At 52.2% G+C, this 13985-nt stretch overlaps 1 protein-coding gene across 3 annotated transcripts in view; it reads left to right on the forward strand.

Moving 5' to 3' along the window:
• Nucleotides 1-2772: 2772 nt before the first annotated feature.
• The window catches only part of CEP85L (centrosomal protein 85 like), a 229008-nt gene continuing 217795 nt past the window's right edge, over nt 2773-13985 (forward strand). For all 3 annotated transcript variants that reach the window (XM_038767385.1, XM_038767401.1, XM_038767393.1), the window contains exon 1: nt 2773-2850. In XM_038767385.1, the coding sequence (XP_038623313.1) occupies nt 2778-2850 (73 nt within the window). In that variant the 5' untranslated portion in view covers nt 2773-2777. The remainder of the gene's footprint in view (nt 2851-13985) is intronic.

A 13985-nucleotide genomic window follows, 5' to 3' on the forward strand; every position in this document is an offset into this window, starting at 1 on the left:
CCCTCGTGGCCCGGGCCGCCTTCACACGCTCAGGCCCCGCCCCCAATTGTCAGCTGTGTGACTTTGGGCAAGTCACTTCACTTCTCTGGGCCTCAGTTACCTCATCTGTAAAATGGGGATGAAGAGGGGGAGCCCCACGTGAGACAACCTGATCGCCTTGTGTCTTCCCCAGCGCTTAGAACAGTGCTTGGCACATAGTGAGCACTTAATAAATGCCATTATTATAATTATTATTATTATTATTATTATAAGATGTCCGGCTCCGCCCCCTCGCGGCCCGGCCCCGCAGCGTGGCTCAGTGGAAAGAGCCCGGGCTTTGGAGTCAGAGGTCCTGGGTTCAAATCCCGGCTCCGCCAATTGTCAGCTGGGTGACTTGCCCAAAGTCACTTCACTGCTCTGGGCCTCAGTTCCCTCATCTGGAAAACGGGGATTAAGACTGTGAGCCCCCCGGGGGGTATAATCTGATCACCTTGTCACCTCCCCAGCGCTTAGACCAGTGCTTTGCACATAGTAAGCACTTAATAAATGCCATCATTATTATTATTATTATTCACACGCTCAGGCTCCGCCCCCAGGGGGTCCGGCCCCGCCCCCAAGCGCTCAGGCTCCACCCCTATGCGCCCAAGCCCGCCCCCAAGGGGCCCGGGCCCACGCTCAGGCGCTCAGGCCCCACCCCCAAGCGACTAGGCCCCGCCCACCAGCGCGCAGGCCCCACCCCCATGGGGTTAGGCCCCGCCCCCTAGAGGCCCGGCCCCTCCTTTATGCGCTCAAGCCCCGCCCCGAAGCGTCCAGGCCCCGCCCACCAGCGCGCAGGCCCCACCCCCAGGGGGTTCAGCCCCATCCCCTAGAGGCCCGGCCCCTCCTTCACATGCTCAAGCCCCGCCCCTAAGCGTCCAGGCCCCGCCCACCCGTGCGCAGACACCGCCCCTAAACACCCAGGCCCCGCCCCAAAGGGGTCCGGTCCCGCCCCTCGAGGCCCGGCCCCGCCCACGAGCGCTCAGGCCCCACATTCACACGCTTAGGCCCCTCCCCCAAGGGGCCCGGGCCCACGTTCAGGCGCTCAGGCCCCGCCCACCAGGGCTCGGGCCCCGCCCCTAAGTGCCCAGGCCCCGCCCCCAAGCGGCCCGGCCCCGCGTTCAGACGCTCAGGCCCCGCCCACCAGCGACGAGACCCGCCCCTAAACGCCCAGGCCCCGCCCCCTCGAGATTCGGCCCCGCCCACGATCGCTCAGGTCCCGCCCCCTCGAGGCCCGGCCCCTCATTCACACGCTCATGCCCCGCCCCGAAGCGCCCAGGCCCCGCCCCCAAGAGGCCTGTCCCCGCCCCCTTGAGGTTCGGCCCCGCCTACAAGCGGTCCGGCCCCGCCCCTCCCGAGGCCCGGCCCCTCCTTCGCACGCTCAGACTCCGCCCCTAAACGCCCAGGCCCCTCCCCCAAGGGCCCGGCCCGAGTTCAGGTGCTCAGGCCCCGCCCCCAAGCGTCCAGGTCCCGCCCACCAACGCGCAGGCTCCTCCCCTAAACGCCTAGGTCCCGCCCCCTCGAGGTTCGGCCCCGCAGTCGCACGCTCAGGCTCCGGCCCTAAACGCCCCAGCCCGCCCCCAAGGGGCCGCGCCCCGCGCTCAGGCCCCGCCCCCAGGCGTCCAGGTCCCGCCCACCAGCGCGGAGGCTCACCCCCTATATGTCCAGGCCCGCCCCTCGAGGTTCGGCTCCGCCCACGAGCGCTCAGGCCCCGCCCCCTCCACACTCAGGCCCCGCCCCAAGCTTCCAAGCCCCGCCCACTCGCGCTCGGGCCCCGGCTTCCAGGCCCCTCCCGCCAGCCCTCGGGCCCCTCCCCAAGAGGCCCGGCTCCGCCCCCTAGCGGCCCGGCCCCGCGTTCAGCCGCTCATGCCCTCCCCTAAACGCCCAGACCCCCCTCCCCCAAGGGGTCCGGTTCCCACCCCGTCGAGGCCCGGCCCCTCCTTCACACGCTCAGACTCCGCCCCTAAACGCCCAGGCCCCGCCCCCAAGGGGCCCCGGCCCGCACTAGGGCGCTCAGACCCCGCCCACCAGCGCTCAGGCCCCCGCCCCCTAAGCGGCCAGACCCCGCCCACCAGAGCGCAGGCTCCGCCCCTAAACGCCCAGGCGCCGCCCCCTCCAGCCCCCGGCCCCGCCTTCACACGCTCAGGCTCCGCCCCTAAACGCCCAGGTCCCGTCCCCAAGGGGCTCCGCCCCGCGCTCAGGCGCTCAGGCCCCGCCCCCAAACGTGCAAGTCCCGCCCACCAGCGCGCAGGCACCGCCCCTGAACGTCCAGGCCCCGCCCCTCGACGTTAGGCCCCGCCCCCCAGCTCTCAGGCCCCGCCCACCCGCGCCCCTAAACGCCTAGGCTCCGCCCCCCCGCGTCCCGGCCCCGCGCTCAGGCCCCGCCCCCCAGCGCTCGGGGCCCCGCCCCCTCGCGGTTGGGCCCCGCCGTCGCCCGCTGAGGCTCCGAGCCCGGAGCGCGCCCCCTGGCGGCCCGGCCCGGCCCGGCCCGTCCCGGCCGTCAGCCGCTCAGGCCCCGCCCCCTGGCGGCCGTCATCCCCGCCCCGCCCCGGCCCGGCCCGGCGCGGCGCGGCGCGGCGCGGCCCGTCTTTCGGTGTGTCCCCGGTGTGTCCGGTCCTGCCCGCCCGCCCGCCCGGGCCCACCGTGCCGGTGCCATGGCTACGATGGCCCCCAGCGCCGGGCCCTGAGCCCCGGTGGTGGCGCCGCGGACAGGACGCCCGCCCGCCCGCCCGCCCACCGGCCCATCCGGCCGCCCGCCCGCCATGTGGGGCCGCTTCCTGCCCCTGGAGCCCGGAGGCCGGGGCAGCCCCGGCCCGGCCCGCAGCCTCCCGACAGGTAAACGCCCCCGGCAGCCTCCTCCCGACCCCGCTGCCGCATTCATCCCCTCGTCCTGATGGACCGCTTACTGAGAGCTCACCTCCTCCAGGAGGCCTTCCCGGACTGAGCCCCTTCCTTCCTCTCCATCCCCCCATCTTACCTCCTTCCCTTCCCCACAGCACCTGTATAGATGTATATATGCTTGTACATATTTAATACTCTATTTATTTGACTTGTACCTATCTATTCTATTTATTTTATTTTGTTAGTATGTTTGGTTTTGTGCTCTGTCTCCCCCCTTCTAGACTGTGAGCCCTTTTTGGGGTAGGGACCGTCTCTATATGTTGCCAACTTGGACTTCCCAATCGCTTGGTCCAGTGCTCAGCACACAGGAAGCGCTCAATAAATACGATTGATTATTTATCTTACTTGTCCATATCTATTCTATTTATTTTATTTTGTTAGTATGTTTGGTTTTGTGGTCTGTCTCCCCCTTCTAGACCGTGAGCCCACTGTTGGGTAGGGACCGTCTCTAGATGTTGCCGACTTGTGCTTCCCAATCGCTTAGTCCAGTGCTCTGCGCACAGGAAGCGCTCAATAAATACGATTGATTGATTATTTATCTTACTTGTACATATCTATTCTATTTATTTTGTTTTGTTAGTATGTTTGGTTTTGTGGTCTGTCTCCCCCTTCTAGACCGTGAGCCCGCTGTTGGGTAGGGACCGTCTCTATACGTTGCCAACTTGTACTTCCCAAGCGCTTAGTCCAGTGCTCTGCATACAGGAAGCGCTCAATAAATACGATTGATTGATTGATTATTTATCTTACTTGTACATATCTATTCTATTTATTTTATTTTGTTAGTATGTTTGGTTTTGTTGTCCGTCTCCCCCTTCTAGACCGTGAGCCCGCTGTTGGGTAGGGACCGTCTCTCGATGTTGCCAGCTTGGACTTCCCAAGCGCTTAGTCCAGTGTTCTGCATACAGGAAGCGCTCAATAAATACGATTGATTGAGTGATATTATTTATCTTACTTGTACGTATCTATTCTATTTATTTTATTAGTATGTTTGGTTTTGTTCTCTGTCTCCCCCTTCTAGACTGTGAACCCTTTTTGGGGTAGGGACCGTCTCTATATGTTGCCAACTTGTACTTCCCAGGCGCTTAGTCCAGTGCTCTGCACACAGTAAGCGCTCAATAAATATGATTGATTGATTGATATTATTTATCTTACTTGTACATATCTATTCTATTTATTTTATTTTGTTAGTATGTTTGGTTTTGTGCTCCGTCTCCCCCATCTAGACCGTGAGCCCGCTGTTGGGTAGGGACTGTCTCTATATGTTGCCGACTTGGACTTCCCAAGCGCTTAGTACAGTGCTCTGTACACAGTAAGCGCTCAATTGATTGATTGATTGATTGACTAAGCGCTTGGGAAGTCCAAGTTAGCAACATAGAGAGACGGTCCCTACCCAACAGTGGGCTCACAGTCTAGAAGCAGGCTTCTCGGCCCTCCCTCCCCGGGGCACACGGTGGGCACCGGGCACCCGGAGTCACCTCCCCTTTGGGGAACCATTGGGCTGATCATCATCCATCGTATTTATTGAGCGCTTACTGTGTGCAGAGCACTGTACTAAGCGCTTGGGAAGTACAAGTTGGCAACATATAGAGACAGTCCCTACCCAACAGTGAGCCTGATGCTCTCATTTCTGCATCTCTCCTCTGCCCAGCCTTCTAGACTGTCTCCCCCTTCTAGACTGTGAGCCCGCTGTTGGGTAGGGACCGTCTATGTTGCCAACTTGAACTTCCCAAGCGCTTAGTACGGTGCTCTGCACACAGGAAGCGCTCAATAAATACGATTGAATGAATGAGTGAATGAATATCTACAGCTATGGGGCTCCTCCCGCCCCACCTCCGATCTGGGAGCTCGTCGCGGACAGAGAAAGGCCCTGCTTAGCGGTACTATTGTCCTCTCCAGTGTGCCTAGTAAATAATATAATAATGTATAATAATAATAGTATAATAATAATAGCGGCATTTATCAAGCACTCATTATGAAACGCTTAGTACAGTGCTCTGCACACAGTAAGCGCTCAATAAATACGATTGATTGACATTTATCAAGCGCTTATTATGTGCAAAGCACTGTTCTAAGCGCTAGGGAGGTTCCAAGGTGATCAGCTTGTCCCACGGGGGGCTCAGAGTCTTCATCCCCATTTTACAGATGAGGGAACTGAGGCCCAGAGAAGTCGAGTGACTTGCCCCAAAGTCACACAGCTGACAGTTGGCAGAGCGGGATTTGAACGCATGTCCTCTGACTCCAAAGCCCGGGCTCTTTTCACTCAGCCACGCTGCTTCTCTAGTATCTATCCCAGCGCTTAGAACAGCAGTCGGCACTGTTGGCACTGGCGCATGGTAAGCACCTAAAAGATGCTATTATTATTGTCATTATTATTGCAGGGCTCTGCACACAGTCAGCGCTTAACAAATACCATCATTCTTCTTCTTCTTACAGTTCTGTACACACAGTAGGCCCTCAGTAAATACAGGGATTGTCAGTCTTTGTTGCTGTATTGTACTTTCCCAAGCGCTTACCCGTTGTTGGGTAGGGACCATCTCTATATGTCACCGACTTGTACTGCCCAAGCGCTTAGTCCAGTGCTCTGCACACAGGAAGCGCTCAGTCGATACGATTGAATGAACGAATGCTCTACACACAGTAAGCGCTTAACAAATACCATCATTAGTATTCTTATTGCAGTGCTGTCTGCACAGTAAGCGTTTAACAAATACCATCATTATTATTCTTATTATAGTCCTGTACACACAGTAGGCACTTAATAAATACAGGGATTGTCACTCTTTGTTGCTGTATTGTACCTTCCCAAGCGCTTAATACAATGCTGTACGCACAGTAAGCACTTGACAAATACCATCATCATTATTATTCCTGTTACAGTGCTCTGCACACAGTAAGAGCTTAACAAATACCATCATCATTATTATTCCTGTTACAGTGCTCTGCACACACTAAGAGCTTAACAAATACCATCATCATTATTATTCCTATTACAGTGCTCTGCACACAGTAAGAGCTTAACAAATACCATCATCATTATTATTCCTGTTACAGTGCTCTGCACACAGTGAGAGCTTAACAAATACCATCATCATTATTATTCCTGTTACAGTGCTCTGCACACAGTAAGAGCTTAACAAATACCATCATCATTATTATTCCTATTACAGTGCTCTGCACACAGTAAGAGCTTAACAAATACCATCATCATTATTATTCCTATTACAGTGCTCTGCACACAGTAAGAGCTCAGTCATTGCAGGGGTTGTCACTCTTTATTGCTGTATTGTATTTTTCCCAAGCGCTTAATACAGCGCTCTGCACACAGTAAGCGCTTAATAAATAGGATTGAGTGAATGAAATGCAATTGAATCAATGAATGAATGCTGCCGCTCCACTCTCCTCCCAACCCAGAGGAAGAATCCGCTTTTGGCCCAGGGACTTTTCGGGACCCCAAAGCAACCCTCTTTTGCAGAAGAGGGTTTGGCTAGGAGAGCTGCATTGGGTGATTTTTTGTTTTGTTTTGTTTTGTTCATGGCAGGATCCGTTTTTGGGGGGTGGGCGACTCTCCAAGGCCCCCCGTCCCCACTTTGTCCTCCAGTTTGTCCTGAGCAACACCCCGACCTGGACAGGCCCGCAACCTCCAAGTAGAGGAATTTTATTTTGGAGACGACAGGGATGGAGCATTTGAACAACCGCTATTTAGTCGAGGGCCCCTGGCGTGGATTGGAAATGAAGCCTTTTTCCTTTTAGACTTGCAACGTTTTCAGAAATAATGGTCTGATTCAGAAGTCTGAATGGGTGTTTCCAAACAGATAATAGTAGCTCTGAATTCTTTTCCTTAAACTGATGCCGTTTTGCTTGTGTTGTGAATAGGACAGTTAAAGGGTGTCCGACAGCTGCCCGAACATCCACAAATAGTTCAATATATGTATGTTGGAGTGTGAGAGAAGACATTGTTAATCCAAGGCGACACTGTTAATCCTTCGCTGTGGGGCAGGAGTTATTAATTACTTTTCGGTGTTCTTGTCCGTGCAGATTTGATCTGGAATGCTTTTGGGTACTCTCACCTTCAAAATGTGATGGTTTTGCAGAGAAAAAGACAAATGTAACCGTTTTGTGCGCCCCCCCCCCCCAGCGCTCCTGTGCCACTTAAGCACTTATGTGTTCATGTGTCTCATATCATCTTTGTATGTAGTTTACATTACTGACGCACTAACTCCAGGATATGTTTCCTTTTCCTCATTCCTCCTAGCTGTATTTTTCATGCCTGTTTTCCCCACTAGATTTTAAGATCTTCGAGGACAGGGATCATCATGCCTACTAATTCTAGGATGCTTTCCTGAGGGCTTAGTTCAGAGCGCTCTGTGCACGGTATATGTTCATTAAGTACTACTGATTGATCTGGATTGCAGGGGGGCGGAAATGGTAGGGTAAGCAAAAATGTTGTGGGGTGTGCGTGGGAGTGTTTACAGACACTCTGGCCCTAAATGTCAGAGATGAATTTGGGGTGGGGGGGCTTCAAAATGTATGAGATTTAAGCCTGATATGATGGTTTAATCCAGTTTTAGGTGTGTGATCGCTCTTAAAAACAATTCATGTCAGTGTGTGAAAGGATGATCTGGCATCTTTAGTGTCCTGGTAGATCCAGATTGTGTCCATATTTGCCCAGCGGAGTCTGCTTCACTGATTTTTAAAATATAGGTTGCAACCCCAGGGTACTTAGAAAATGAATATGAGTGAAATGGTGCCACGGGGTTTTTTTTTTCTTCTGTGTGTTTTTTTTTTCCTGTTTCTGTCTTGTTAGTGAATAAGAGGAGATCTTTGAGAAGCAGCTTTTTAAAAGTAATTTGTGGACTGCTTAGCTGGAGAAACCGGGATTGTTAGAAAACGAACAGATGGCGAAGGTCAAAGAATGACCTCAGGCAATCCACAGAAGGGATTTTTCGTAGCGAGAATGATGATGAAGTCATCTTTTCAGAAAGTTAATCAAATAAACGCCTCAGTCTGTTGTCAGTGAGGAAAAGGAGGGCCGAGGAAGGTGGAGGTGTCGTTTTGGCTGCCAAAAAGCTTTCATGTCTCAAACTGCTGAAAGTAGAAGGGAAGGCCGCCCGCCCGGGTGACAGTTCAGGACATTGTTGCAGCATAATGGGGTCCTGCTGCTCTGCTCAATGGGTAGGTGTTGGTTTTCTGGATGAGAGACAGAAATCCCTCTGTCCCGGAGAGGTGTTCTTTGTGATCCCTCTCTTTCTGTTGTTCCGAGCAAGAGAGTGATCCAAATCTAATTATCCTCCTCTCCGATCTCCCATGCTCTCGTCTCTCCCCACTTCAGTCCATACTTCACACCGCTGCCCGGATTGTCTTTGTCCAGAAACGCTCTGGACATGTTATTCCCCTCCTGAAAAATCTCCAGTGGCTACCAATCAACCTACGTATCAGGCAGAAACTCCTCACCCTGGGCTTCAAGGCTGTCCATCACCTCGCCCCCTCCTACCTCACCTCCCTTCTCTCCTTCTCCAGCCCAGCCCGCACCCTCCGCTCCTCTGCCGCTAATCTCTTAGACTGTAAGCCCACTGTTGGGTAGGGACTGTCTCTATAGGTTGCCAACTTGTACTTCCCAAGCGCTTAGTCCAGTGCTCTGCACACAGTAAGCGCTCAATAAATGCGATTGATTGATTGATTAATCTCCTCACCGTGCCTCGTTCTCACCTGTCCCGCCGTCGACCCCCAGCCCACGTCCTCCCCCTGGCCTGGAATGCCCTCCCTCTCCACATCTGCCAAGCTAGCTTTCTTCCTCCCTTCAAGGCCCTACTGAGAGCTCACCTCCTCCAGGAGGCCTTCCCAGACTGAGCCCCGTCCTTCCTCTCCCCTTCCTCCCCCTCTCCATCTCCCCTGCCTTACCTCCTTCCCTTCCCCACAGCACCTGTATATATGTATCTATGTTTGTACATATTTATTACTCTATTCATTTTACTTGTACATATCTATTCTATTTATTTTATTTTGTTAATATGTTTGGTTTTGTTCTCTGTCTCCCCCTTCTAGACTGTGAGCCCACTGTTGGGTAGGGACCGCCTCTATATGTTGCCAGCTTGTACTTCCCAAGCGCTTAGTACAGTGCTCTGCACACAGTAAGCGCTCAATAAATGCGATTGATTGATTGATTGATTGATTATCCTGGCAGCTCAGGGCTAGCCCCGTGGTTATGGGCCGAGCTGTTCGGTGGCTCGTCACTCTTGACAGTACCTGTTAGGTGCCCACTTGGTCTAGCTGCTAAAATCCGTTGGTTATGCCAATCGGCGATCAATTGATCTTCGAGAAGCGCAGCACAGGAAATTCATTTTAGTAACTCTGTTTTCTCATAGTGACATAAGCCACTCTGTGATTGAAGGCGTAGGATTAGGAATTCATTTCCATGATAAGTGCGTTGAATCTAGGTTTCCCGAAAGTCTGGTTAAATGAAGCCTTCTTGGGAGAATGTCAGTAGGTTGAAACGGAAGCTGTTTTTTAAAAGGAGGAGGAAGAAGTTCTTTTTAAAGAAAGGCAAATATCTACCCGTGGAATGGAAAACTCTGAACTTTTGACGGTCACTGAATAATTTAGTTCTGTTCTCCAGTCCTCCCTTCCAGCTTGTTTTCAGCAGCTCTGCAGAGAAACTCGTTATAAATCGAAAGACAGTGAGTATTGTCTTCCCGTAGTCTGTAGCGATGAAGTAGGCCTTCTACGCTTCTCGGCTAATGTGGCCGGAAAGCTGATTTTCCCTTTACAGCACTAAGCACAAAAGATGGTGTTTGGTCTGTTGGGCAGAACTACATTTAAAATGGTCCTTCAGGGCAGGAAAATGTTTACTGACCTCCAAGTTGTCCAGCAGATGAAAGTCGCTTTCCCCTCAGTTCACTGCATGTGCTATGCTGTGGGAAGGCGATGGCTATCTATTGAATATTTATTCGGAATTTTTTTTCCCCAAAGAATCACCCACCTCCGTACAGAATCCGGATCAGGGTGCCCACGCCCCGCTGAGCCTCCTCTGCTGGGCCATTGGCATCGGAGGCCGAATCGTCAGCCGGTCTCGACCTCGCACGTGAAGCCGGGGTGGTGGCTTTGGTCCCGCGCGGCCTCCTCTGGATCTCTCCGCTTAGCTCTGCGGGCGAGTTCACGCTGCAAACGGTGGTCACCGGTCGGGACGTGCCGGACGGTCGATCGGATCGACCGAAACGAATCCGAATAAGAACAGGGCCGCGTTTAGACGGCCCAGAGTGGGTGCCTTTCGCTTTTGAGGGTTTTTGAAGGCAGGTGACGGGATGCTGTCATTCCTACCCGTGAATGGACTTTGTCCCGCTCCTTGGACTCAGATAACCGTCCTTGGCTTGGGTGCCCGGGAGTGAGACTCGGCCTGGGCAAATCTCAGAAATAGTGAGTTGAAGCACCCATTAGGGAATGGGGGAACCATCCCCCCAAAAGGGGTTTGGGCCCTGTATTCGAGAGCATTCCCACTGACTCAGGGCTAGACCAGGCTCCAGCAGGCTGTAGTCCTAAACCAGAGCAGTTGCCAGTGAAGCGCCCAAATACCATCATCGGATGGTGTTAAATAACTGAGATGGTTGGGGATGGGGGAGGGGAAATTACTTCTGGCCATTTGAAGTGCGTGTTAGTCTCCCCCCGGCCCCGACAGCGGTCACCCAACCTCGCAGATGCTATCGAAGCACAGGTTCCGACTTCCACAAGGGAGAGAGGGCTAGAGCAACCTAGCGAGAACTTTCTTCTGCCTGAATCCCCTCCGATCGTTGGGGAAGCTTTGCCCCGAGAAGATTTCAGCCGTGTTCGCGGAATGACTTAAAAGTTTGGGCAGCAGGTGGCCCGTCACCCAACCGGCGTGAGATGACGCCGCTTGGTTTTAGCTGATAGGCCGTTGTGAGGCGAGGGATAGTTTTGCACGCGTCCTCCGTCTCCGCTGTTCCGTCGGCCGCATTCCTCAGAAGCCAAGCCGTGTCTTGAAATCAGCTTGTTAACACTGTTCATTCCACTGGTCAGTCGGCATTAGAGCAGTTTCAGCCGGAGAGCTGTGCTTTGGCTCGGAGCGAAGAGGTTTTGACCGAAAACGTACATGGGTCTTCTCTTTTGAAAAACCTTGGAATAAGTAAAATTTCGTACTTTTAAGCTTCATGTCGGCCTAAGGGGTTTTGACCCAAAACGTACATTGGTCTTCTGTTTTAAAAAACCTTGAAATAAGTAAAATTTCATACTTTTAATCTTCATGTCGGCCCTAGGTGGACTTCCAGCCCATAGGTTGACTCTCTGTGTGTGTGTGTGTGTGTGTGTGTGTGTGTGTGTGTGTGTGTGATGCTCATCTCGATCGATACTGTATCTTCAAGGGAAAAACTGCACACCGAGTAATAGTCCTTTAAATCCTTTCTTTTTTAAGTTAAGAGCTTGTAAAGTAATGAAAAAGATTAGCACTGTTTGTTTTTTGGCCATCCTCTTGACTTAGTGAGCTGTGAAGCTGCAATGAGCACGTGCAGTAACTCCATCCATATCACGAATGAAGCCTTTTAACCTGTTTGGGGTCCAGGACTAGACCCCGAAGATCCTGTTTGTGAGCCGTCAGATAACCGCTCCGGAAACTTCCTTCCCAGCAGTTGTGTGGTTTGGCGCACGTGTTCCCTATTTATTGGTGACCATGGGAAACCTATTGCTTTTCTCTGGATGGGCCAGATTGTTCTAATCTGAAAGGATTTTTCCCCCCTTTTTTTGTGGGGTGGGGAAGAGCCACGTCATCCGTAATTTGATTTGTTTGTTTTCAAGGATTTTTCCGAGAATGAAATTTGGAATTCACCTTCAACGCTGAAAAACAACTTGTGTCAGTGAGCATTATGTATAATCCTACTAACAGCGTTGGTTTCCAAGAAGAACTGTTGCCATCCAAGGTCTGTAGTTTGATTTATTTATAGTGACAACTCCTCATGATGCCCCTAAATCCCTACCCTCTCGGCCAACAAGCGGTATATCGAAAGCAACTGCTGGAGCTAGGGCGCAGACTAGGGCCGCCGTCCGGATGGTGTGGGTGTCCTCACTAGCGCCCAGCTGCTCTGCCCACTTTCATCTGCAGCATTTCTGTGGTGTGGAGCTTCTGTGCAACAAGTAATAATAATAATAATAATGGGATTTATTAAGCGCTTACTATGTGCAAAGCACTGTTCTAAGCGCTGGGGAGGTTACAAGGTAATCAGGTTGTCCCACAGGGGGCTCACAGTCTTAATCCCCATTTTACAGATGAGGTAACTGAGGCTCAGAGAAGTTAAGTGACTTTCCCAAGGTCACACAGCAGACATGTGGTGGAGCCGGAATTCGAACCCATGACCTCTGACTCCAAAGCCCGGGCTCTTTCCACTGAGCCACGCTCCACTCTAAGGTGAACTGCATCAGCAGCAACTTCCAATTCTTTGAGGAAGGCAGAGAGTAGAGCAGGTAGGCAGGGAGGAAAAAGGGAGACAGGGAAGATCAGGGAGAGTAGGGCGGCAGCAAGCTCTACTTTGCTAAATTTTTATGAATCCTCAATTCAAGCTTTCCTCCTCCAGCTCGAGCACTTATGTATTTTGTAAAACCTCAGTACTTAACCGTGGATGCCTATAAAACACTCGCAGTTTCGTGTGTGATTCCGCGTATCTCTTTTTAAATGCTGTTTAAAGGCTGACTTTGTGTCCAGCACTGTTCCGAGCGCTGGGGCAGTTACAGGTTAATCAGGACAGACGCAGTCCCTGGCCCCCATGGGGCTCACAGTCTAAGTAGGAGGGAGAAAAGGTGTTGAATCCCCATTTTACAGATGAGGAAACTGAGGCACAGAGAAGTTAAGTAACTTGCCTAAGGTCACAGAGTAGGCAAATGGTGGAACCGGGATTAGAACCCAGGTCCTCTGGCTCCCAGGCAGAGCAGGAGGCCTTCCCAGACTGAGCCCCTTCCTTCCTCTCCCCCTTATCCCCCTCTCCATCCCCCCGTCTTACCTCCTTCCCTTCCCCACAGCACCTGTATATATGTATATATGTTTGTACATATTTATTACTCTATTTATTATTTATTTTATTTCTACATATCTATTCTATTTATTTTATTTTGTTAGTATGTTTGGTTTTGTTCTCTGTCTCCCCCCTTTTAGACTGTGAGCCCACTGTTGGGTAGGGACTGTCTCTATATGTTGCCAACTTGTACTTCCCAAGCGCTTAGTACAGTGCTCTGCACATAGCGCTCAATAAATACGATTGATGATGATGCTTTATTCACCGGGTCACACTGCTTTCCGAATCTGTAGTTCGTAGCCGGGTTTAAAGATGGACTACTGATACGGAGATTGGTTTTGGGGTAAGTGAGGCCGACTGGGCCAGTAAGGGACTGAGAATAATAGTGTTGGTATTTGTTAAGTGCCTACTAGGTGCCAAGCACTGTTCTAAGCGCTGGGGTAGATACAAGGTAATCAGGCTGTCCCACATGGGACTCACAGTCTTCATCCCCATTTTACAGATGAGGGAACTGAGGCCCAGAGAAGTGAAGTGACTTGCCCAAGGTCACACAGCTGACAAGTGGCGGAGCCGGGATTAGAACCCACGATCTCTGACCCCCAAGCCCGGGCTCTTTCCACTAAGCCACGCTTTTCTTGTGCCTGTGAGGATTGCCCCTGGCTGCATCAGTGTTCTCCTACATAATGTCGGGCTCTTCCTGAAACCTCAATCTAATTAATTATAAATCAGGCGAACAGAGGCCTTGTTTGAAAAGACATCATGAAACAAAACCTCAAACAATGGCATGGCTGTCTTTTAGACTGTGAGCCCACTGTTGGGTAGGGACTGTCTCTATATGTTGCCAATTTGTACTTCCCAAGCGCTTAGTACAGTGCTCTGCACACAGTAAGTGCTCAATAAATACGATTGATGATGGCTGTGACCGGTGAGAGAGAGCATCAGAAGGCAGGTCAGCATAGTGGAGGGTGATCTGAAGCGAGACTCTGTGCTTGTATATGGTACCCTTGAAACGTTCGGTCATTGCTCTGCACATAGTAAGCGCTCAGTAAATACGATTGATGA

This window comes from Tachyglossus aculeatus, chromosome 2, assembly GCF_015852505.1.
Source record: "Tachyglossus aculeatus isolate mTacAcu1 chromosome 2, mTacAcu1.pri, whole genome shotgun sequence".
Lineage (NCBI taxonomy): Eukaryota > Metazoa > Chordata > Mammalia > Monotremata > Tachyglossidae > Tachyglossus > Tachyglossus aculeatus.